Source organism: Perca flavescens, chromosome 2 (genome assembly GCF_004354835.1).
Source record: "Perca flavescens isolate YP-PL-M2 chromosome 2, PFLA_1.0, whole genome shotgun sequence".
NCBI classification, from domain to species: domain Eukaryota; kingdom Metazoa; phylum Chordata; class Actinopteri; order Perciformes; family Percidae; genus Perca; species Perca flavescens.
In genome coordinates, this window is record NC_041332.1 from 27,196,983 (window position 1) to 27,223,072 (window position 26,090).

At 39.6% G+C, this 26,090-nt stretch overlaps 1 protein-coding gene across 1 annotated transcript; it reads right to left on the reverse strand.

Annotated features, from left to right (window-relative positions):
- papss1 (3'-phosphoadenosine 5'-phosphosulfate synthase 1) lies at nt 1-25,671 on the reverse strand. Its single transcript, XM_028602525.1, has 12 exons — nt 25,414-25,671; nt 24,505-24,619; nt 24,180-24,415; nt 22,869-23,007; nt 20,994-21,112; nt 20,538-20,651; nt 20,224-20,335; nt 16,333-16,538; nt 13,746-13,881; nt 13,080-13,348; nt 10,780-11,009; nt 1-1,966 (listed from the first exon to the last, which is right to left on the reverse strand). The coding sequence occupies exons 1-12, from the start codon at nt 25,471-25,473 to the stop codon at nt 1,828-1,830; spliced, it is 1,875 nt and encodes a 624-aa protein (XP_028458326.1). The 5' UTR covers nt 25,474-25,671; the 3' UTR covers nt 1-1,827.
- Between the last annotated feature and the right edge of the window lie 419 nt (nt 25,672-26,090).

The window sequence follows — 26,090 nt, forward strand, 5'->3', positions numbered from 1 at the left end:
TTTAGATTTGCTAAAAATGGTTTATTGAACAAGGAAGATTACAAATCTGATCCCTTAATGGTAACCATCAACCATCTGATTATACAGACCAACTCTTAAAAATGAATTACCACATGGAAAATATTAGCAACCCATGGCAGAAAAAAATACAAATGAAAATGTAACAAAATATCAGGACTGTTGAGAGACAAGTTTAAAACACCAAAACTACATGCACAACACAGTTAAAAATAGAACGTTGTAATGTTAGGACAGAATAAATAGACTATGACAAATAAGTTTTTTTTTAGGGAGTTTAGGAAGGTTGGTTTAGAAAGGTTAGGGTTGCATATCCCATTAAAAATATTTTTAAAGGAGACCTATTATATTGTTTTCAGGGTCATAAGTGTATGTTTATTTTCTACAAGAACATATTTAAATGCTTTAATGTTCATACTATTTTTCTCATGCTGCACATTGCTGCTGCACCTGTTTTCACCCTCTGTCTAAGACACTCTGTTGGAGCGCCTGTCTCTTTAAGTCCCCCTACCGAAAAAGTCCAGTCTGCTCCGATTGGTCAGCGTTTCGGGGTCTCTGCATCTGTGTTCTGCTCTCACTGTCTCTGTAGTATATAGCGGGACTTTATACTGTGAAAAATCACAAACAAAGGTTTCTAAACCAAATACTACACAGCTAGACTTGTGATCTAATATTAGGGAGGATTTAACATCGGCAGCCAAGATTACAGCTTTCCCTGGCGTTAGCATGTAGCTACATGTAGTTAATAGTAGACTGTAACAGAGTACAGCAACAATTTATACCATCAAAAATCACAGATAAAGGCTTCTAAACCAAAAACTACGCAACTAGACATGTTCGAGCAGTAATGTGGTCCAAAATTGTGGAGAAAATAATATCTACAACTAAGATTACAGGTTTCCCTGAAGTTAGCATGTAGCAGTGCATGTAATGTAAACACTGCACAAACAGTAGAAAAAACTGTTGAAACCAGTGTTCAGAACAGTGTGAAATCAGAGGTTTTGGCTCAAAGGGATTTCTTTTAAAATATGTTTACCTCATTATTTGAAGCTTTGGCGACATTTAATGTGAACATCCCGGCACTGTAACACTATAGATACAAAAGAAAATATAGGAAAGTATAATAGGTCCCCTTTAATATATATACGTGTATATGTATATGTGTGTATGTGTGTGTGTGTGTGTGTGTGTGTGTGTGTGTGTGTGTGTGTGTGTGTGTGTGTGTGTGTGTGTGTGTGTGTGTATCCTAATTCAAACAAGACTTGTGAATTCAATTTCTGAAGACCAAGGCACTCGCCTTTCACATCAAATACACCAAATTTTGCCACTTGCAAACATACAGTACAAAGTAACTTTGTGGTTTTCAGTAGGGAGTTTAGTAAACTCTAGCAAGTGCAGTTTTTAATTTGGACATCATGATTACTCAACCCCACCAATTAAAGTACTGGTCAACAGTACTTTCCATACAGGTCATTACGAGTCGTGATCTTTGAATTTTTAACACTTTTTGTAATCGATCATCAGAATATACGGTTATAAAGTTAGTGAGAAACACAAACATCTATTTGAAAGAAAGTTTTTGTTTGTTCTCTTGAAAAAACAATTCATTAGTATACTGACCTCACCTACTTTATTTCACAATCAGAGTGAGTTTAGTTAAATAAAGTACATACATTTAAAAGACTTGAGTGTGAAAGTGACACAGACAGAAGCCAGAGCGTGGTTTTTGACAGTAGATGAGTGGTCCCCACATTAATCCTGTTAAACATCACTGTGTTTTCTAGGTTTGTTTCATCTGAGGCTCGGCCTTTAAGCCTTCTCCAGTGACTTATAGTATTCCTTCAGCACAGCCCAAGCCTTCGGGGCCATGAAGCCGCCAGGAGGATTTTCTCCCTCGCGAGCCATCTTACGCATACGTGTGCCTGAGATGAAATCGTAATCTTGATGACTGCAATTTGAGAGAGAGAGAAAAACATATTTCAAAATATTTATTTAGAACATATTTTAATCAATGAAAAGATGCTTGTTACGTGCCTTGTTTTGTGGTGTTGTCTCTGTGTGTGTGTGTGTGTGTGTGTGTGTGTGTGTGTGTGTGTGTGTGTGTGTGTGTGTGTGTGTGTGTGTGTGTGTGTGTGTGTGTGTGTGTGTGTGTGTGTGTGTGTGATTCCCTTCAGGTGTGAGCTGCAGCTGATCTGCTAATCAGCCAGCCAAAGGTGTTAAAGGTACCAGACAGAGTTATCAACCGTACAGAAAATGTGAGCCAACAATTACTGCCTGTTGCTTTGGAATCAAGTGTAGGAGACTTTTTCTTTCCAAAGTCTGAAAACTAAAAATAAGCTCTTTTAACATTATACATCCAACTAGGAATGTCCTGATCAAGGTGTTTTAACCTAAATATTCATTACACATGTATCTGACACATTGAAATAACAGCTATAGATTTAAAGTTACATTTTTTGGTATGAATATAAGTTTAACTGGGAGAAAAGAAAGAGAGTCCTGAAATTGATGTGACGAGATCAGCAAGAGAGAAGACGTATCAAATTACAAAAACCCTCCCGGTTTCCTTTATTGTGTTATATATCTTTTTTGTGCACATTATAGGTTTACAAAGTGAAAAAGCCCAAAGTCCACCCCAAAGGGACTTAACCATCTCCAACAGAAAACACTGTTCACAAACTGCTCCAAACAGCTCTATTGTAGTCCAGTCTTTACTTCCGTGACAAACGTGCGTCACTTTGTAACACACGTTATAATGCTCGCCTAGCTGCTAGCATGGCACTCCCTCATACTCTGCTTCTGACTGGCTAGTAGTCCTTACCTAGGCACTGCGCATGTGTGACTCCCAATAAAGATTGAACATAAGTGTGATGCCTCACTCTGTAGCTAAAACAGAGAGCTCAACACACAGGGTGAAAAGAGGAGCTGCTGCAATGTGCAGTACAACATAAAAATATGGTGTTTTTTGAAAATGAAATCACGTAAACCTATTCTGATAGAACCTCTAAATACAATTATGGACCGGAAAATGAACATAATATGAGCACTTTAAAATATGCCCAGATCGGCGCTGGTGGTGTGGGAGATCTGGGTTTGATTCCCACTGTGATAACAGGGCTCCAGACTAACTTTTTTCACGAGGAGCACAGTGGCCCCCTACTGAAAATTTTAGGGGCGCAACCAGAAAATTTAGGGGCACACACCGTAAATCAACATGCTAACCAAATATTCACATTTCTACTAATTTCCACTGTATTACTAATAAATACTTTGATAATAGATGCAGAAATTACAATGTGCTGTTTCAAATTCAGTGTCACTTTTGAAGATGCAACATAGAAGGCACCATTGTGGTCAGTAAACAAAATATTAAAAAAATATACCAACTCTAGTCTACAATTACAATGAATTCACCTTAAAATTAAACATGCATTGTTTAGGCTACTACACTTAGGGTTGGGTACCTTTCGCATCTGAACCAATATTGGTACAGATACCTGAAATTATAACGGTACATTTCTTCGGTACTTTCCCTCTGTAATTACAAAACATTTCAGTTGTAAAAATGATTCCAAACCTATTTATCCTATGTACTTAGAACATTATGTTATTGTATTAGAATATGTAACACTTTAAAGAAATTAAACAAAAATAAAAATAAAACCTATCCCTCTCTCCTCCCAAACCCATCCCTACAACCTATTAAATTGAATAATTATTCATTTCTTCCTCACTGTAACTTGTTTAGCCTGTTGTATTTTCATCATGACCGTTTTTAATTGCTCTTTAATGTTTCATGTAAAGCACTTTGAATTACCTTGTTGCTGAAAGGTGCTGTAGAAATAAAGTTACCTTGCCTTACAACCTCAGCCTGTCAGTCAGTCACCAGGGCACAGTTGCACACTGTTTAGCCTGCTGCTTGTCTCAGAGGAAGTGTAACGTCAACAGCACCGTGACTGTTTTTAATATTATATCACAGCAAACGCTGTCTGCGTGAAGTTTTTAAAAACTGTAACCATACTTGAAACCACTTTAGCGGCATCACTCACTGTGACTTCAACAAAACAGCCGACGTGGTATGCGCCGATCGCAACTCTGCACGTGTGTGCGAGTGTGTGTGTTTGCGTCGGAGCACCGCTGTCAATTTTCAGAGAGGACAGATAAGCTTGCGCTTACGCGCTCAGGTACCTACGTTTCGACATTTAACGTGTAAAAAATGGGGACAAATTTACTGGTCGCACATGTGCGACTGGATTTAATTGTAATTCAGTCGCACACTCTCAAATTTTGGTCGCAAAATGCGACCATTTGGTCGCAGTCTGGAGCCCTGTGATACATCAACCAATGTGTCCCTGAGCAAGACACTTAACCCCTAGTTGCTCCAGAGGCGTGCGACCTCTGACATATATAGCAATTGTAAGTCGCTTTGGATAAAAGCGTTCAGCTAAATGACATGTAATCGATACCTAAGATCAGCTTGGGAGATCTCTACATCCTACCCAGTGAAATGAGACTTGATGACTGTTTGTGTGTGAGAATATTTATATCACTCAACTCTACATTTCATATGCTGACCATTTCTGGCAGCTGTTTTATTAGTCATTTCTCACAAATCACTCTGTGGCTGGAAAGATACTGTGACAATCCAGTAAGCACCAGCACGCCACTGCAATGATGATGTTGTAAAGTAAGGTGCAGCTGACCCTTAACATTTATGAGTTCTTCCAAGTTTAGTGTGTTAGAGTAGATGTATAATTTACTGTATATGCCTGTTTAAGTTACTTTATGGGTGTTGACTACACATTGCTGTCTTCCACAGATTCCTTTTTGTTACTAATGCTACAAGCTGCCAAAGTCAGACTTTTTTAATCCCACATGCAGAGGCTTCAAGGAAAACACATGTAATATGTCTTAAGTCAAGATTCCGGTTTGTTCTTTTAAAATACCTGGCTTAAATTTTGTTTTTTTATATTTTGGCCAGAATGTTTTAACATTTCTGGTGGACAGAACTGTTGGTGAAACGAACAATAACAAACATCTTAGACAACAATCAATTTACAATGAAGAAACAAATGATATTTTGGTTTCACCTAAACTCACTGGTGCTCTTAAAAGGAGGAAAAATGTCATTTCTAAAATATAGCCCACATCTATTATAGTTTATTTTCTATTTTTAAACGATCCACTTAAGTGCCAGAAATTCAAATATGCATACACATATGCACACCCTACCCAAAGATTAAGGCATGTTTTTCCTTTCTAAAATCTATTTCCTAATGTGAAAGAAAACAACCAAAATTGCTATTCAATGAATAAATAAAAGCCTGTCTGCGGGTTAAACTACAATTATCGGGGCGCCCCATGTAGGCGGAGTCCTTGGCAGCGGCCCAGGTTCGAATCAGACTGGTGGCCCTTTGCTGCATGTCACCCCCTCTCTCTTTCCCCACTTTCCTTTCTACCCCCCCGCCCAAAAATAAAGGTATTAAGTGTATTTTTGGGCAAAACATGGGTGCTTCACACACATCTTCACCCTGGCAGCACAGAAGATCTATACAATCGCCACAGTTTCAAGATCAGTGTCACCAATTTAGTATCTGACCAAATGACTCCCCTTCTGTTCCTGAGTTAAGGGGTTGAATAATGGCCAGAAAATCTAAGTTTTCATTTGCTTAATGATGCCGCGTTGACGAGAATGGGAAACATGTGCATACAGACAACCCAAAAACATAATGCCTTCAGCCACGGCTGTCGCCAGCTCGGAGGTTTAAAAACCTGTATCATCACTTTAGACTATCACACACTACTGTGAAACATCCCCACCACCAAACAGTCTGTCTGCATGAAGGAATCCAGCTGTGACACGCTTCAAATTAAATACTGATCGGAAAATCAAACACTGTCACAAAGTTTCTTTCCAGCATTTTTCTGACATTCTGATGTCTACTCCATCCTCCATCTATGACAGACATCAGACGGCTTCTCATTGCACGTTCAGTTCAGAAAAGATATGAATAGGGATGTCACTAGGCCTGCACGATTCGGGGAAAAATATGAATCGCGATTTTTTAGCTTAGAATTGATATCACGATTCTCTGCCACGATTTTTTTCTCACAATGTGTAATGTTTATTGCACATGAACCATGAAAAAACTAAACAACTTGGCAGTACCAAACATAGATTATTTTTTTGTAGCACCTATAGCACATTGCACATCACCACAAGCCTGTAAACATAGATGGTTCAATGAATAAAGAAAATAAAGTACATACTGGCCTACTGTACTTAGTACAGTAGGCTACCAAAATAGGGACATAACTTATTGAACTAAATATGGCCTTTATGCAGGCTCTATCTGAACTCCTTGAACATGTCTTTACATAATTAAAACATGTCAATCAACATGCTGCAGCTACAGCTTCAGTTTCTAGAGAAATGGAGTTTGTCAATTGCCAATTTAAGTACACTATCAAAAACAGAATGATTTCTTAGCACACTCTTCAACTGCTTGCCTTTTAATAATAGGCCATTCAAGTAGGTTAACAAAAATAGAAGTTTAACGCACTGCGCTGAATATGACCCTGAACATCGCTGTAAAAAGGCTAATTGAAACGTCTTTCGGACCTCTTGCCTTGTACGGCTTCATCATATAGATCTCAAAAATCCCAACCCTCCTCTGAGAGACCTTGGGTTCCAGAAGTAAATTTCCCATTGACGTCTGGAAAAATCCGTATATAAAGAGTTTTAGACCGTTCCTTAGGCTAACCAGATGGTACGTGACTCATAAGCATACAACGTACCATTTCGAGTGAAAAAACGAACAGAAAATCAATAAAAAAAATAGTGTTTCAGAGCGTGGTTTTCAGAGCGAAGGAACTACTTATCCCATAAACCACAGCGCACCACTGAATAAAGTAAGCTATGTTAGTTTAGCTAACAGCTAATTTGGCTAGCCACTAGCTGAGACAGCATGTAATAACTTTAAAAGACCCTCAAAATAAAACCTGAAAATAACCGTATATATATATATATATATATATATATATATATATATACACACACACACACACACAACGGCTGTTCCATCAGCTGTAGCCTGCTTTCCCCAGTGTCTAGTTTGAGTTAACGTTATTTTAGACTGAATCAAGCTGTCAGCTAGCGGTTAGCCGAATTAGCTGTTAGCTAAACTAACGTTAGCTTCCCGGCGGAGGCTAACGGCAGAAGCGTGGAACAGATCCTGATTCGTGCAGTGTCGTAAATCCTTGTGATGGATCATGCAGGCAGCTCCCCTTCCTCACCAGCATGAGTTCCACCAATCAGAGGCATCCCTATGGGATTGTTCAGGATTGAGGGTAAAGTACTTATCCAAGACATCGCGAATAAAAGACGTTTATCTCAAAACAAGGTTGTTGCCCCATGATTTTTGATGATCATATATAATCGCTTAGTCACGTCGGCATGCTGGTTTTAAGTCTACCATCGACGGTTACCATTTTATGGCTTATACTCCAATTTGTCAATGGAGAAATTGCATTGTATTTTTACTTCTGGAACCCGCTGTGGGTGGTACGGTTGAGCTCTATTGCACTTTGTGGTGACGTTTGAGGTGCTGGTAAAGTCTTGTGGTGTTACTTTGCGGTGCTGCAATGAGGGCAAAGCATGCCTTGTAAATCACATCGGACTGACCCTCGTTGTCTTGCTTGAATCCAAAACACTTCTACACCACCGAATGCGGGCCTCATGTCACTCTTCTTTCAGTGTTTTCTTTTTGTTTCAACTTTCTGTTATGGTGTGGAGTGGAAGGGCCAAGAAGAGCGTGATTTACAAAAAGTTCCGTCTTCTGGACCCCACAGCCGTTGCTTTGAAGCCTGGCATCACCACACAGTCAGTGTACGGCACCGTCTTTCATGAGTTCACCTGGAACTCCCAGACAGCAAGCTTAGTTTAGTTACATCGGTTTCTCTCTGCCGTTGTTGTTTTTCACAAAGAACCGGGCTGGTTAAAGTTAACTGATGTTATAGAGGTCCGTTAAAACAAGCGCTATCAGAGCACATGTTATAGACTCACTTGCGGTTTGGGAGTTCCAGGTGAAGTCGTGAAAGCCGCCACCGCCGTAGATGTACGGTAAAGGCAGAAGCTGAATGCGTTCAAGCCGTACAGGGAGATGAGGGGCTATTCGCTGTTTTTCCGTGCTGGTCGGTGGTCTTCTTCAACATTTAGCGGCAGTCTAGAACATTTTTAACATTAGGCGTATATACTGCCCCCGTCAGGTCCGGAAGGATTACATCCCCCGGTACCTGGAAATATTTGTACCGGCGCGTTTTCAGAATTTTGGATCCGAGTTGGTACCGAAGTATCGGTTCTTGTGACATCCCTAGATATGAACAACTTTGTTTGAAGCGAGCAGTCAAGGACAGTCTTCATTTTAGACCAGTATTGAGCAGTGTAGTAGCACAAGTTCATCACATCTTCATTAGTCATGTCGATAAATTACTGTCAGGGATAATCAAGACAGTTTTAGACATCTTGTTAGCAGACATTTACAATTATCTCCACTGAGCTAACATTCAGAGAGGTTTGGTTTTTTGGTTTGGTTTATTTATGGATATAGAAAGACAACAAGGGGGATCCAAGGGATAACATGTAAAAGCGAGAAACACTTTTTTCCAACATGGTCCCTGATGTAAGAGAACAGGACATACAATACATGCAAACACATACAATCCTACGATCAAAACAATAAAAAATAAAACTACCAAACAATAAATTTCCCTGTCCCCAATCTAGATTTTATTTCCCCCTAATTATCTATTTTATTCCATAAGTAGGCCCTAACTTTATGGCTAAAATCCCTTTTCGTTACTGCCATTTTGATATGAAGTGGAAGACTATTCCATAAAATAATTCTTGCATAAAAAAACGATTTTCTGGCTTCACTGTTCACACATGGCACCTTACATGAACGGACACTGGCCCTAGTCTCATGGGCATGTTGAGTATGTACCATTAAAATCTGAAATCCCAAATACTTTGGGGCTACACCATTAATAATACTGTAGGGTACTGCTGTTTATGAAGTCACATTTCTAATTGCTATCACATGACAGAGCACAGTGAGAAGCTGTAAAGAAGACCTAGCAGTTCACATGGCGTGAGGTAAAAGAGCTCTAGGCAAATTCTTCCGAGAACATTTTTATACAGTGTCAAATTAGAAACAGCTTGCTGTGATCTGAGCCATTACACTTTGGAGGAGGATGGAGGGTTATTGCTGGTGATAAGGATAAGCATCCATATTCCTTCTGAAATTTGGCAAGATGCTGTCAGCGTGCATGAGAGAATGGAATGCCATAAATCTCACAGTGATGACTACAGGCTTTGGAAATCCAGTAACCATCTTGCATCCCTCTCTCTAGCTTTAGCCTTGAGATGATATCAAACCATTGGATCAATGACATTCTATTAAAATATAGAGTATTTTACTGGAGGGAGTGATTTACTGATTTTACATGACATTTGGAAATGTGTTTATAAGTTAATTGAGGTGATTTACCATGTTTTGATACAAGGACTAAGCATATTACATACTTGCATATAGTTTTTATTTCCCCTCAAGCCTGTACAAATTGTTATAGTATAGTTTGCCTTCAATTGTGACATATGTAAAAAAAAAAGTAAAGTGCATATATTTATAGTTTTGTCTTATGTTCTTTTTTTATTTACTTATTTTCTGGATTTCTTCAATCCTATTTTTCACATTAGTTTTAATGTCTATACCACACTGCGTTTAACTACACATTTACTTGTGTATAACAAATAAAAGCTTTGATCCTTGAATTTAAAACTGATGACAGCTAGTCATTTTATTTCTTCTTTACTTTAGTCAATAATTTAGACTGACAGTTACAGGTATTGTTACAGAATATAACCTCATGAAGAAAAAGCCCTTCCTCCCACTCAAGATTCATGATAAATAAACTTTTTAATCACAATGTTAAAAAGGTGACCGTCAATCAGTAACAGAGATTTGACAGAGAACTGATGAGTGTTTCAAACTCAGAGCAGGAAACCATTTCTTTTCTTCGCACTTGGTCATGTCATCATTTCAAAGTGAAGGAAAGCTAAACAAATGGTCAGTTATATTTTAAAGCATACTATTTTTAACAGCACTAAAAGTACTAGATGTTCCCGATCAACAGTTCGGTTTGGACTCAACGTCATAAATATGCATCATGGAAAACAAAGAAAATCTTTTGATTAGTTTGGCCAAGTTTAGTTTTATCATCCCAAGCCAAACATAGTTAAGTGTAAATAGTTGCATAACTTGACTGTGGAGGCTGCATCAAATCCGGTACAAGAGGCAGTGAGATTGCAGGATTTTTGTTAGTCATCACGTGCAATGTTCATACACAGACTTTAATTAATGGCAGGTCTCTGTAATTTTTTAGCAACATCAAAGCCTGTACCAATCCACAAAACCCTCTAACTGAATGAGAAAGAAAAACAATTCGTGGTATTCTTGGCTTGGCATTTAAGTGTAGATAGAAGAGAAGAAGGAAAGAAAATGGATGAAAGTGTTTTTTTTTTAAGAAGACAAGCCTAATGAGTAATTAATTTGGTGAATGTACTTTCTGTTTAGGCTGCTGGTTCTAAATCTACAAATAAGCGGTTTAATTTACGGTGAGTGAGCACTGGGGCTTCAGACTTTTTTGTATTCATGATACTAATAAACTTAAAGACTATGGGAAACAAGTACAAGTACTCACTTTTTGGGGTCATAAAAGTCCATTGCTTTTTTGACCTTGTTGTAAGCGGCGACCTTAAAGGGTACAATCTCCAGAGTGATGAGGCCTGGAGCCATGGTGAGGACCTTGGCGCCATGAGTGGGCTCGTACAGGTCCTTTCCTGTGTCAGGGTGGGGCATGCCTGCAGGGTCACGGCCCACAATGTAGAAATTGGCTCCAGCCACCATTCGAGCTCTGCAATGCCACTGAACCTGTGGAGGACAAGGATACAAGAAAGAAAAACTAAAAAATACCGTTGGCAAAAGTGTGGAATTTATGTATTCTTTTGTACGGCTACAAAGAGAAACTAAAACTGCAAGCAGTTATTATGGGGTCCAAGCCTCCCGGTGCCAGTCGCCCCCAGTGACCCGGGGAGCACGCAAAAATGGAACCCAAAGCGGAACGGTGGGGAGGCAAACATCAGTAAATATGGAGAGGTGTGAGCCGCGAGGTCTGTGGTACATTGCCGTTGCAAATATCCCATTAACAGTGATAGAGTAAAAGGGACAAAACTGGTCTACGTTGACTATAGCGCCACCTAATGGTTGATCTTCGCTAAATTTGGTAAAGTTTTGTGTTGACAGCTATTACTACAGCAGAGAAATTGGAATCGCAAATGTCCCATTTATATGCATTGAGTTATCGGCCAAAACACATAATCGTTGATTATAGCGCCCCCTAATGGCCGATCTTCGCATTTAATTTGGCCGAGATAGGATGAAGTTCGTGTTTGGTAGCTAGCTAGGATTTTTTTTTTTTTTTTATTCTTTTGATAACTTTTGGTCAGGTCCATCTGGAGATGCTATGTACCAGGTTTATTGCAGATCGGTTGCACGGCCTAGGAGGAGTTCGAAAAAGTTGGTTTTGCGCAATATTGCGAAAAAACTTCTTAACGGAAATGGCCGTGGCCTATATCATGTCATTCAGTTTGATTCAAGGAACACGTGGATGTAAGCTTTTCTAATGTGCAATGTTTATTGTGGGAATTAAAGGCAGAAACACATTATTTTTAGTGGCTACTTGGCTGTGGGTGCTACACTTTCATTTAAAAGACTGTATGTTAAAAGTGTATAAGTTTAGCTGAAAACTTAAAGGTCCCATGACATGGTGCTCTTTGGATGCTTTTATATAGACCTTAGTGGTTCCGTAATACTGTATCTGAAGTCTCTTTCCCGAAATTCAGCTTTGGTGCAGAACTAGAGCCAGTCCCACAATAAGCTTTCCCTAGGATGTGCCATTTCTGTGTCTGAAGCTACTGAAGAGGAGAGTGTGAGGGGCAAGGTGGAGGGTGGGGGTGTGGCCTTGACCAACTGCCACTTTTCTCGTTTGAAAGCCATGATGTCTCTCTCTCATGGGTTGGCCAAATTCTCTGGGCGGGCAAAGCAGAGAAAGGGGAGGTAACCTTGCTTGTTATGACCTCATAACAAGCAGATTCCAAAACGGCCCATCTGAGCTTTCCTCTTCTCAAAGGCAGAGCAGGATACCCAGGGCTCGGTTTACACCTATCGCCATTTCTAGCCCTGGGGACCATAGACAGGCTGGGGGAACTCATATTAATGTTAAAAAACCTCATAAAGTGAAATTTTCATGCCATGGGACCTTTAAAATATAATGCCAGTTAAAAATAAACATCTACCTTTACCATTTTCTTTTTAGTAGACCTAAGCTACCTCCACGAGTTCAGCCAGCCAGCATCCCACACCCTTATTTGCATTCACTATAAGCCCTGATAATTTCTGTTTCTCGTTATCAATAACTACTAAATCTCCACATTACTCCTTGAGAGGCAGTTTCATTCTTTGAGTAGTTTTTGGCGGGCAGACTAAGGGTAGCCTATATGTTGTTTGTAATGGGTAAACAAGGTCAGAACAGTGACACCAAGCCTGGAGTGGAGCCTGGCTCTCTAAACCTCCCATTCAGAATTCAGAAATGAAATTCACCAGCCTTCAATCTGCTCTCAATAATTTGCGCTGTAGCTTTCCAATTATCCTAAGTGAGTGATTTAAAGATTCCCTGCTACACAGCTACGCACAGTCACACAAAAGAGGTTTGTGTATGGCAAGGAATCACTTAACAGAGTGCCTCAAGACAACTGCAAATCCCCCTTTCCTGCCATTTCTCACTCTCAGAAATGTGCAGACACCAAGAAAAAATAAAAGTCCTGCTCTCTGTGTCTGTTGTTATTACTCAGGGCTGCAATCAAATTTTTGTTACTCTTTTTTTTTTTTTAAAAGAAACCTTGAGCATGTAACTGCAAATACAATATACTTGATAACCATTACCTCAGTTGGCCCAGCATACATCATGGGTGAAGGAAAAATAGCCACTATGGTAGAGTCTGGATTCAGGACGCCCTCCTCCAGCACAGCGGCATGCTGCTTCATTCGCCAGGGCAGCGGCACATCATCGTCCTTGGTCCAACCTCCCAGTGGGTGGAGCAGCAGAACAGGCCGGCGGTAGCCTCGCTCGATGAGGCGCTTGTGGGTGTCCTGCATCAGAAGAGCATGGCCGTTGTGGACTGGGTTGCGAAGCTGAAAGGCAAATACAGCATCTAAACAGAGAGAAAGGAGGAGGGTGAAAAGGGTCTGTTAAACACATCTGAACACATCTGTACAAAACAAACAAAAGGCCACAATGTACCCAGAGATAATTAAGCAGCTCAGTGCCCAACCACTGAAACCACATACAGTGAGGGACTGAATCACACCAAAACTCTCTCCCCCATGAATTTCTTCTATGTCTCTTTCTAAGAGACTAAACAAAGAATAACAGCATTGAAGTGAGTGGACTACCCAGCGTGTCCTCTCCTTATTAGGAAAAATAGGTAACAGTTTATAAATATTGTGACACTACGGTCTCTCTAAAAGTCCTTGGATTAATATCTCGTCACCGTTTTAATTTAGTTCTGGCGTAAAATAAACAAGAACCAACAGAACTTGAACCCATACCTGCATTCATTTCTTTAAACTTCTGTTTGAGCTCAGTGGGTGTCAGTCGGTACTGATCGAGTTCGTCGTTCCAGTAGATCCTGTCCAGAACCTGCAGGTCTCCCCCGACCAGCCAGTCCCCACTTTCCATCACCATCTGAAATAGGAGTCACAATGATCATGACAGGGAACACAACTCAAACATGATCCAGACTTAAGACTCTGTGGTCCATAAATGCTTCACTGTGCTGGAACCAGGCCAGCAGGAATTCTAATAAAGCTCCCAAGTTATTACCCAGTCGCAACAGGGCCACACCAGCATAACTCAAAGTCTCCGTGTCATTAAACAGTCAACAAAACTCTGGCATGCCCACTCTTCTGCACTTTTCCATGTGTCTACTACCTTAAATTCAATAACAGAAGAGACAAAATCAGATTGAATTCCAATATAAAACCTGGTGATGAGCCTTTATATGACCACATTGGAGAGATTGTTTTTTCACTCAAGAGATTAATCCAACAATGCCACAGAAGTGCTAAGGATTCAGGCAAAGGGTGCTATTGTTTCAGGCAATATTTTTTGCCTGCCTCTTGTGGCATTTATGACACTGTAGCTAGAGTTACTGAAAAGAGTGGGCTGTGCGATGTTAATGTGATACAAAGTGACGATTCTTTACAGGCTCTGTAATAAAACAAGCACAGCTCTAGCACCAATATGGAGAGAACTCAAACAAAGGTCACAAATGAAACATGAAGTGTGTAAGCATTGCAAAAAAGACTTTTGGAAGTTGATAAAAAAAGATGTCACTTATTTCATTTCACATGTAATTTGTCATGGGAAAAATCCCTCTTTGACATCCATACTTTACAAACAGACTGCATTCAGTTTGATCTGGAAAGCAATACATAAAAATCAGAAAGTTGTCAGCTGTAGGGGTGTCTACGTGATGTGGTCGATATCAACTTGGCTTTGTTGTAAGACGTTTTGAGGATGGTGTCGTGATTTGGTTTCCACACTCCAATTAATTCACTCTGTCCACTGCTGGCCTGAGAAGAGTCATTGAAAGATGCTTAACATTCTTATTCTTTGGAGCAATCAACTGCAAAGACAAGTCGCAATTTATTTTCCCAACATAAGTGAATGGAAAATATAATGCGTGCGTGGATATATCAAATGAGAAGAGATCTACACAACGTACACATGTGCTCTGTTTAATCGTTATAAAGTGCCCCAGGACTTCACATGTGAAAAGGGCCCTTGCCAAATAAACACACTACACCATGGTTTCCGATGAAGGGGGCTCCTGTCTGACAGACAGGTAAACAGGAAAAAGTGGATTAACTACATGTAATATAGAGCAGGCCGTTTTTAGTCGAAAAGAGATGGGGTAACACTTATGCGCGCGCGCACGCACGCACGCACGCACACACACACACACACACACACATACAAATGAGTGACACCTTAATCACGACAAGCTGAGCACACATGTTCAGCTGTGACAGGTTAGAGTAGATAAAGAATGACAGTTGTGGCAATACAGAGTTAAAAGCCAGTGCTGAGGCATCAGGTGTTGATACTAGAGAGTTATAGTAACAATTTATGAAACTGGCAGCCTCCTGCATCCTAAAACACATTACCAAGCCAGATTTAATGAACAAAGTGAGACAAAAAAAAAAAAATCTGTTAAGATTAAGGTCTAGCTGAGAAGGTTTGGTGCTCTGGTGCTCGAGTTGATCTAGAATAGAAGAGAATAGGGCTTTACAAAAAATGAGCCAATGAGGTTTACAGTAAGTCTGACCTCGAGGGGTAAAATCACTAATACCATATAGGTTATTATCAGTTTTGTCTTGCACCTTTGCCAATATACAAGAGGCCAGCCAAGTGCATTAATATTGAAAACAATGGAATTTAAAATTAGCCAGACAGACAAGCAACTTTTAAAAGTAACCGTGCACTCCCAGTCCACGCGGACAGATTTATAAAAAGGAAATATGACATCTATCTTTGTCTGCCACGCCAGACTGTTCTGTTCTTTTCCAGCTACAAGCCAGTGCGACTTTCCGCAGGCGGTGCAGGATCATTTCAGGACGTTATCTCGCCACCGAGTCTACCTGAGCCCCACAGCAGTCGATAGGAGACAGATGGAAACAATTCCCGGCTATATTTGGAGAAGGGTTGGGTGAGCGGAAAGGTGGAAGCTGGCAGGGATTCAACGGTTCTGTTGAGCTGAGCAGTACAATCTCAAACGCATTTGGTGGAGGCTGAGTAAGACTCAGCATCCAAATATAACACCTACAAAATGAGAGTGGACCAAAAAGATCAAGTGATTATACTGGGCGTCCTGACAGACTGTGAGAAGAGCTCCACTCCTCCACCTATTCAGTCTTTCCATAAGCAATGTGAAGAGGTCAGCTCGGATCTGTCTTCTATCAGTGCCGAAGCAAGCGAGGCAGTTTGCTTTCGCATGCAGTGCGTTTATCACATAGCACACTAAGACACAATACTGCTCGGTATTGTTAACACGGTTGAACTTTGGGGTTTTCTATAGCATTTTCAAAATATTAGCTTATAATGTGAATTCAGTTTTCAGCTAATTAAATGTACCTTGATGTAGGGGTGGTCTTTGCAGGTGGTGCCCCACTGGCGAGCACATCGCTCTTCTTTGCGGTGTTCATAAAACTCGGGGTTGCGAAGGATGGCCACTCGTCTGCCCTCGTAGACCAAGGCCATAGCTGTCACACCATCTAAACGCTCTTTATCTGCAGTAGAGACCGGCAGCACCACAGGCACGGACAGGTTGATGACGCCACCTAGGACAATGGAAAATGAAGAACATTTTGTGGGTGAAAGACATATTTATGCTGAGCGAAAACACATTATATTAGGGCTTCAATTAACTATTGTCATTATGAAGTAATCTGCTGGTCATTTGCTTAAATAATCAATTAACCATTTTATCTAAAAAAATAAAATGTCAGAAAATAGTAATTATTATTTCCCAAAGCCCAAGTTGACATACCGTATTTTAAATTGCTTGTTTTGTCTGACCAACAGTCCAAAACCCAAAGATATTCAGTTTCCCATCAAATATATTTCAGGGATATCAGGCTATATAAATACAATCCATTTACTATAAGTATGACAACATTATGTGTCAAAGCCTCTCATTTATCTCAACAGAAGAATATTGACATTTATGCTTGAAATGACTGACACTGACTGACTGACTTTAATTATTGTTGCCGATCAACAAATTAAGAATTGTTTCAGCTCTAAAATACATAGAAGTGCGCTACTACTACATTATATTATCCAGTGAGTTAAAATCCTAAGAGAGTGTCTTCTCAGATTTTTTTTTTTTTTAATTCTGTTGTTTTACTGTAACTGTATAAAACCCTGGCCTCTCAGAGAGAATTCTACAGCTTTTTGTGAACTTTGTGAACCACCCACTGAACTGGACCTGAGAGAACTTTTTCTGCACTATGGAGCAATGTTTTTACAAGTGGGCCCCCTTTCAACTATATCATGCTTGTACACAAGCGCGCAGTGCAATACACAGTCCCGCCACCATTTTCAAGCTGTTCCACTGATCGGCACTTGGCGGCGATAACACACCAACAAGTAAAGTGGACTTCTGCAAGCTAGCAAACATTGATATAAACATTGCACAATTAAAAATATTTTCTAAAAATCAGCTTTGCAAAAGTTGAATGAAGGAAATGCATTCAACGTGATTGTTAGACCTTGAAGGGTAACTATGTTTTTTTTTCTCCAACCTGGACCCTATTTTCCTATGTTTTTGTGTCTAAGTGACTGTATTATGCGAGATCGCTGCAGTCAGCAGCGGCGAAACACGCTACAATGTAAGTTAATAGGGCAATTGTGCAGCTTGTATTTATCTTCACAGAAGTGTTCGTTTTGCCACTGACAGGCTCAGATTAATATTCTAGTGTGTGACAATGTTATGGAAAGGATTTCTAAGGAGGTCAACCTTTCCGTTAAAAGAGTAAGATTTTAAAAATGTTTAAACATCCACGAAATTGCGTTCGCTAAAGCCACCAGACTCAGATGTAAATAAACAGTAATTTTAGCATCGTAAAATACACTTCATTCAAAGTCGACAAATCTAAATAAAACTATGAAAAGACGTTTTGGGTCAGCTTTGTACTTTTCCAACCATCACAACTCTAGTTGTGGTTGAAATAAACACATAGTTTACCAATTTACATGTGAAAATACGCTATACAGTGTTTTTTTGTTATTTATTTATTTTTTTAAATGTCTGGTGGGTTTAGCGCTAGCGACCTCAGAGGGGTTTCTGGTTAAACAGAAAGGTCTCAAAGAGGTTTTAAAAAGGTCTATCTCTGTTGGGATCCTTTCCATAAAGTTATCAGACACTAAGAATAATAATCAGAGCCTTTTAGTGGCAAAAACAGCACTTTTAGCAGACAAAACTGACGCTGAACATTTGCCCCATAGGGTTACATTGTGGCTGCCGGTTACAGCGTTCACGCTTAAAACTGGACCAATTTCAAAGATTGCTGTTCCTAGCAGTCACTTACACACAAAAAAACATAGGAAAACAGGGTCCACAAAAACGGTAGGTACCCTTTAAAAACAAAAACTATGTGTTTTAGTGGGAAACACTGAATCTAAACATAACTTTTGTTGGTTTACAAGAAAACTCCACAGGGCACCTTTAATATCGGATAACGATCCAAGAAAAACAATTAAAAGGTTAAAACATTTAAAAGGTTAGTATACTCAAGAAAACAGCTCAACTATTCTGATCAAGTTTCCATTATGTACCCCTTCAGGCTAAATGTGGGATATACAGCTAAACCACAGGCTACAGTGAGTCTTCAAGGCTGCAATTTAAGAAGCTAGAGGAGAAAAATCCCCTCTTAAGCTAAGCTGGAGCTTTACCCTTTCTCGTTCCATGATTTGAGCTGTGCAGTGACAGCGTCCATTTTGCCGTCCAGGTTGATGAAAATGTTTGGACCGACACGCTTTTCACATCACATCACAGATCAAATGCAGTGGAAAGAGGAGGGAACGCCGACTGTTGCTGCCCCCACCTCCCCCAGGACCCTCTTCTCGCCCCCTCTGTCACAGTTACAGCTTACAGCTGGTTTTAATAAAACGCACGCTCAAGACTGCCAAATGTCCGAGTGAGAGAGACACAAGCTTGGATTGGGGTCTGTTTATTTTTGCAGACTATTTGATTAGTCAAACATGCAGCTTTCTGCTTCCCAACCAGTTTTAGTGTTATAGTTTGGGCAATCAATCCTTTCACTGTCAAATCCCTGGAAGGAAGTGAAAATGGACAAATGGTGGTGTGTGGTGTCAATCAATACAGAAGCCTCTTCCTCTGTGTCCCTCTCCCTCCGGACAAACAGGAAAAGTGGAATCAGGACTTTTTACATCGATATATATTTTTTCCCCCCTGGTTTGTCCGGACAGCTCGGTTTAACAGGCTAGGTATCTTGCTTTCAGGAAAGAACGTAAATCAAGTTGTAAGAAATTGATGGCTTTATGCTTCAGTGACGACAGCAGATCTAATACATACCTGTCAAAATCTGAAAATGAAATACAGGCTATGTTAACTTTTAATTTATTTGATCTATTTTTCCTTTTACTGTGTGTGTAGCAAAGTATATGGCATCACAACACACAACTGAGGTTTGAGTGGTCATATGGGCAATAAAACTAAATTGACTTTTTCTTGGAATTTCAAACAATACATGAGAAATTGCAGTAATTACATCAAGAGACTCTAAACCCATAATGATATTTGTTTTCTGAAAAGTGCCAAAAAAAGTAAGGCATCCCTGAGACTTGGGTGCAACTGGACTGATTACTTCATCAACATGATATACAACATCATCATTCTTACAATTCTGCATCTAAATCATTTCCGAGTATTTCAATGTGTCATTCAGTCACCTAGCCAATTTTTACATCCATGCTGTAAAATAACAATGGAGCACTTCTTCAGCATGTCAGCCCGCAAGATAAAAACTAATTTAAACCATCCAACAGTACAAAATCTGCATTGCGGTTGGCAGGGAGTATTTGATAATTTAATTTAACACTCCATTTAATCAGAGTGCTCAATTTGTATTGGAGTAAAGTAAAAAAATGTGAGAGGCACACGAAAAGCTACAGCTGAAAGACACGTGAGGTTCATCAGACAAAAATAATACAAAACTCCTACAGTTCATAAGTGTCTAATGATAGACACTTAAGGGTTAAACTGAAAGCATAGGTTAACTGAGAGCATATTGCGATGCTCAATTTCTATTATATGTAGGTATAGTATGGGTGATAGAAATGTGTGCAGAAAGAAAGTGCAGTCGCTATTTCTGTTATTTCTTATTTTCTTTTTGTGAGCGCTCATCTCCATCTAGTGCCTTTCTCAAGAATAGCAATACTGAATTGTAAAATTGAATATCAAAATGCTATTTTCCTTATAAAACATAAATGACATCTTACCATCCAGCAGGCAGTCAAAATGAAGACACTGCAAATACTCTCTCTCTCTCATAAAGCCATTCAAAGGAGTGGCCCAGCCTTCAGCCAGCACCTGCACCCACTGCATGTCCACCTGACATGATCACACACACACAGTCACATACAATGGGAAACGTGTTGACCAACAGCTTATTATATGCAGTTCAAATGAAAAGGGATAGGTAAATCATGCATCGTTGGATAGATAAATGACTAACAACTGCTCTATATACAGTACATAGTTATTCATTTATTTATTAAGATTGATCTAAATCAAAAAAGAAAACCAGAAGCACCTTTCCAATCTGTACAGCAGGCAGGCTCTCTGCATCAGCCTTAGCCAGGTCCAGTTTATTCTCCTGAACGTACAGCTCTTTCACTTCATAAGATGCATCAACAGGAACTATATCCTGCAGAAAATAATGTGAAATTAATTATTAATAAAACATTCTGCATAAGCACACAAAATTCACTTTGATAAAGGTTTACTATTCACAAAACAAATATTAACATGATACAGTGTAGATGCAGTCACATAACATTCATTCAAATAGGAGGCTTACCTGCCCCCTTGTGGCCAATAGAGGAATAATGACACAGTTTTATGTATCAAGTGTGAAATTCCAGCCTGTAGCTGTCTGTGATGCTCGCACATCGCATATTCTTTAAAAGGGGACATAGCCAATAAAACAGCAACTGATTCAAACCATGACACACATATTTTAAGGATGTCAAAGCAGGATATATCTCACCCTCTCTTGAAGCAGGTCAATGAGCTGCTGTATGCACTCATTCACACTGCAGGAGTCGGTCTTCAGCACCAGCTCTGGGGCCTCTGGTTTCTCGTACTCGGAGTCAATTCCAGTGAAACCTAATAAAAAAAAAAAAGAGAATTATATTCACATTCTTTATCTTCTATATAAATTATACAAAACCTAATCGACATAAAAAGATTTCCATTATTGAATAGATGTAAAATCACTGTACACAGCATCTGTAAACCTTAACTGTTGAAATACCCTTTAAATCAGTCACACAATCATGATTAATAACTCTTTTCTCCATATTATTGTATGAAGAATTACTACATGAGTGGGTTTAGCAGAGCCAGAAGTAGCAATTGATTAGAAAACAGTGACACAAGCTACAATAAATGTTTGTTAGGGATTTAAGTGGCGCTTCAGAGAACAAATCATAGGGGTGTACCACAAGGCGAGATTAGTGCCACAGCAAGGTACTTTGAGTCTGACGCAGTGTCACCAGGATGGATGTCTTTTAGCCTGGCTAGATCGCCGGAGTAACTTTTGCTGCACGGCTAACCTGATCCAAATTAGTTTGCGTTCCAAGTTTTGGCTTGAAATCGGCATTAAAAGCTCCTTTCATCAACTCCTTTGGAGATAGCATTGCTCTAGTCAATATTCAATCTATGAGCAATACAGATTCTAAGCTGAGGGAATAGATTATACATGTAAAAATGTTGAGCATTAATTTTGCTGCTAAACGCAGCCGCACAGTTACAGTAGCGCTTACTGTATGCATCACATTGCAGGGTTTTTAGCCACAGGAACCTATATCAGTTATGCAGAAAAACTGAGAAAGAACAGTTTTATTTTATGTGTAAGGTTGTTGTTACTCTCAGTGAACTACTGACAATGTTTGTAGTGTACTTTAATAGTTTCACTATATTATTAATCAGTTATTTCCACAAGTAGAGTCAAATGACCCTCTGAGAACCCCCTTTTATGGGAACGTGCACAGAGCCTGAAGAAGAAAGACTGGGTTAACAGAGCCAGTTGATAACTATGGTCATGATACCCATTATCTTACCACTCCCCCCCTCCTCCTGCTTATATGTTTTTAATGTGATATATGTGCTGGTTTTTACTGTAAAGTGTCTTTGAGTACCATGAAAAGCACTATATAAATAAAATGTATTATTATTATTATTATTATTATTATTATTATATAATAATAATAATAATAATAATAATAATAATAATAATAATAATAATTATAATAATAAGACACAACTCAGGAAATTGGGTCGAGATCTCTCTAAAGAACAACAGGCTGCACCACAATGTGATAAGAAACATTGTGGACAGTGGAAGCCAAAAGGTAAAAGAGATGCGAGCTTGTGACCGGGAGGTCGTCTGTTCAATCCCCAGACTGACCCTCATTACCACCACTGGCGTGCCCTTGAGCAAGGCCCTTAACCTTAACCGCTCCAGTAGAGCTGCTCAGTGGCCAGCAGAGCACACTGTGCACTGGGAAGCTTCCAGGCATGAATGTGTAACTGTATGAATGTGATCAAGGCATTCCTGCTTAACGAGAGTGAACATTCCCTGAATAAATAAAGGTCAAGAGACTGGGAATATGGTATAATTACATGTGACATACAACCACAGAAGTCACATAGATGAAAATGTAAATGCATTGTAGATCTGCCCTCTGTTTTGCGCTTATAAAAAAAGTGTCATATGAAAGTACAATTTAACTAAGTTTCTCTCTCTGATGACACTGTAACTCCAAGTATGAACCCTAACTTAATCACATAACAGATACATTAATCCAGGCATTGAATCTACTGATGCATTGAAAATAAACAGTATTAAACCATACTCCACCTCTTATCTCCCCCGCTCTGGCTCTCTTGTACAGCCCCTTCACGTCCCTCTGCTCACAGACATCCAGTGGAGCGTCCACAAACACCTCAAAGAAAGGCAGCCCTGCTGCCTCATGGATCTTCCTGGCATTGAGGCGATCCTGATAAACAATAACCAAATACACAGTGAGGCACAAAAAAGATTTAGTTAAAGAGTTAGTAAAAGATAGAATGTTATTAAGGCTCCTCGGGTTTGGTTTTTACCAAATAAAAATGTTTGTTTTCTGCTGCAAGTGGACACCATTCATCGCAGAGTACTAGGACTGTCAATGACTATTCTAAATTTGAAAACATATATTCTGATTGTAAAAAAAACAAAAGATATATATATTATTCAATTTTCGAAAAAAAAAGCAGCACTACTGCAGCCGTCTACCTCACGCGTTCTCACATGGGCCTGGCATGCTGCTTCCTAAACGACGTTCAGCAGATTCCTACAAAGTCTGTGTACTGTTCAATTGAGCCCAGCCGGTAGGAATGTTGATGACATTTTCTATCATGCGGCTGGCGCAAAACCGGAAGAAAACAAACATCCGAAGGTAAAGAAGAAGGGTAATTTACACAAAGATGCCAACGAAAATGTAGAGCTGGAGAGAAAAAGAGATTCGGGAACTTCTGTCGGTAAGGGCCGACCCTGAACTCGTCAGACATCGTCCTGCCTCCTGCACGCTCTAGAGAGAGAGAGGGAGAGAGGTCTACGGTCTTTAAATTAAAGTTTTACAGCATACGACACTGTTTTATTTGTTTATAATGTAATGTAGATATGTAGACCTTTTAAAGACACTTTTATGTCGAAATAAATATTTCTATACAAATAGCTGTGTCTCCCTTGGTTTGCCCTCTTGTGGACATAATGCGCAAAGATATTATAATATATTCGAACCTCTAGGAAAAACTAATACGCTTCTAATCATGCACCAGTCCTTAGTTGTAAATAGAAGAAAAACATTTACTTTTTTTAATTTGTATATTCTTTAATTAGAATTTACATTAATAAATTCACTTTTTTTTTTTTAATAATACCTCCAGAGAGTGAGCCCTGTATGTTAAGAAATCCAAATCTGTTGTCGTCAATTTCAGCAAAATAATGACATGATCAGTAACCCAGGATCTATAAGTAATCCCGAAAATAGATCAAAACTGTTCACAAAGGGCCACAATTCAATCAAATATTGTTCAATAACGAGTATCAGTGAGGTCCAGCCACATTTATCCCTGTGGCCATTTGTTTCTCTCATTCAACCTCTGATGCTTTCTTTGGAGAGTCACTCACCCTGCTGTAAGGAGAGATGAAGCTGGCGATGCAGACCAGCCCAGCATCAGCAAAAAGCCGGGCCACCTCAGCAATGCGTCTTATGTTCTCTTCACGGTCCTCTGGGCTGAAGCCTAGATTTTTGTTCAGGCCCTGACGGATATTGTCCCCATCCAGTGTGTAACAGGGGATACCGTGACACACCAGGTACTCTTCCAGAGCCATGCTAACTGTAGTCTTCCCTGCACCAGACAAACCTTGGCACAGAAGAAAACAACAGCATTACGACACAGCTATGAGTAATATACAGGTGCAGAAAGGACACCTTGATAATAGCACAACCTACCACTCAGCCAAACGGTGCATCCTCTGAACCCTCCTCTTGTGCCCACAACCTGCCCACGCTTGTTTCGGCTGACATGATGAGCTTGATAGGTGACATTAGTTGCACGTTGCATTCCCTGAAATTATACAGATTTACTGCCAATTCAGTCCACTTGCAACCCAATTAATACAAGTTTATTTAAAAGAAACTCCAAATTAAAAGATAGAAGGTTAACATGAACAGAGTGACTTTAAAATGTGGCTTCTAAGATATCTATAGACTGTTCTATATTATAAAGAAAGCTTGGAACATGTATGTAGAGCTGAAAGTAATAGCATAAAGTTCACCATCACATATGCCTGTGAATAGGCATAAAATCCTAACTTTTGAGAATGCTGGCTTTTTTTTTGGTTAAGCAACTAATTCTGTGTGTTTGTCTGGTATTACCGTTTGTGTTGTTTTATGTATGCATGTTACATTTATTAAGATTAATTCCTTAATGAATGTAACGTTAAATACTGCAGTTCAGAGTTAGCATTACAGTGTTAAGTTACTTTTAATCATCAAACAGGAATTTGTGCTCGCAGCAGTATGTTACCTGGCAAAAGCAAATAGTATTTTGTTGACACTGATGCTGGGACATAGCTAAAGGCTATGTCATCACAGCTTCAAATAACATTAATATGCCCTTTATTAGCAGTTAACTGGTTAACTGGTTATCCACTTTTCAGTCTCACCGCTGCTAGCAACCGGCTTTAAATGTAGAGCTAGCATCGCCGTTACTTACCGTTAGCTGCAATGTTTACAAAGCTAGCTAGCTAATTAGCTTGTTGGCTGACCAAGCCTGTTAACTCATTAGTAACGTTAGCTGGTTAGTGAAAGTTGGCGGATGTGATCAATTGACACAACTTGGCCAAAGGAAAAACTCACCCAGTTCTCGGCAGCGTTGCCTATCTTCTGTTTCTTGTGCGAGTTGCCATACGTCTCCATGGCTTGCAGCAGTCAGCGGCTAATTCAACCAGCTAGCTACCTCTTTAAACAACACACAAAACGACAAACTGCTCGGCTGTTAGTTTGCACAGGTTATTTTTATTTTATTTTTTGTGGCACAGGTATCTCCAGTGAATGGAGGAGCCCGGAGGAGCTTGGCACAACAACCGGGAAGAGCTTCCCCAGCAGCCACGTCACCGCTTACCGGCGACGTAGTGACGCATTTCCTGAGCCGGTGGTCGGCTCTGGGAGAGGGGGGCGGGGCACAGGTGATCTGATCTGATCTGATGTCAGTTTTGTTTCGTTATCGTCGCTCAGCACAGTAACTGGCTGAACGACTCAACTGATCTGCAACCAGTACTTACAAAGCAAACGGTTCGTAATTACAAGTAACGAAAATACAGTTCTCATTAAGATATAATGAGATTTAATTATTTGGAATACTTGTGTTTTGAAAGTGATTATATTTCTATGGTGAGAACTGTATTAATAGCCTATGGCTATGGCTAACCTAAAAGAATGGGAACTTATGGCTAATAAGCAAAATGATTTTAATATGCCTATTTAATTATATACGCTTACATTTTATAGGCTAATGGTAAAAATAGAACCTTATG

Excerpts from the sequence above, each read along its gene's own strand:
- papss1 (XM_028602525.1), bottom strand. The coding sequence starts at position 25,473 with ATGGAGACGTATGGCAACTCGCACAAGAAACAGAAGATAGGCAACGCT. Across the intron at positions 20,336-20,537 it reads CTGCTGTACAGATTGGAAAG|GTGGACATGCAGTGGGTGCA; the intron begins GTGCTTCTGGTT and ends TGATCATGTCAG. Across the intron at positions 13,349-13,745 it reads GTTTAAAGAAATGAATGCAG|ATGCTGTATTTGCCTTTCAG; the intron begins GTATGGGTTCAA and ends CTCTCTGTTTAG.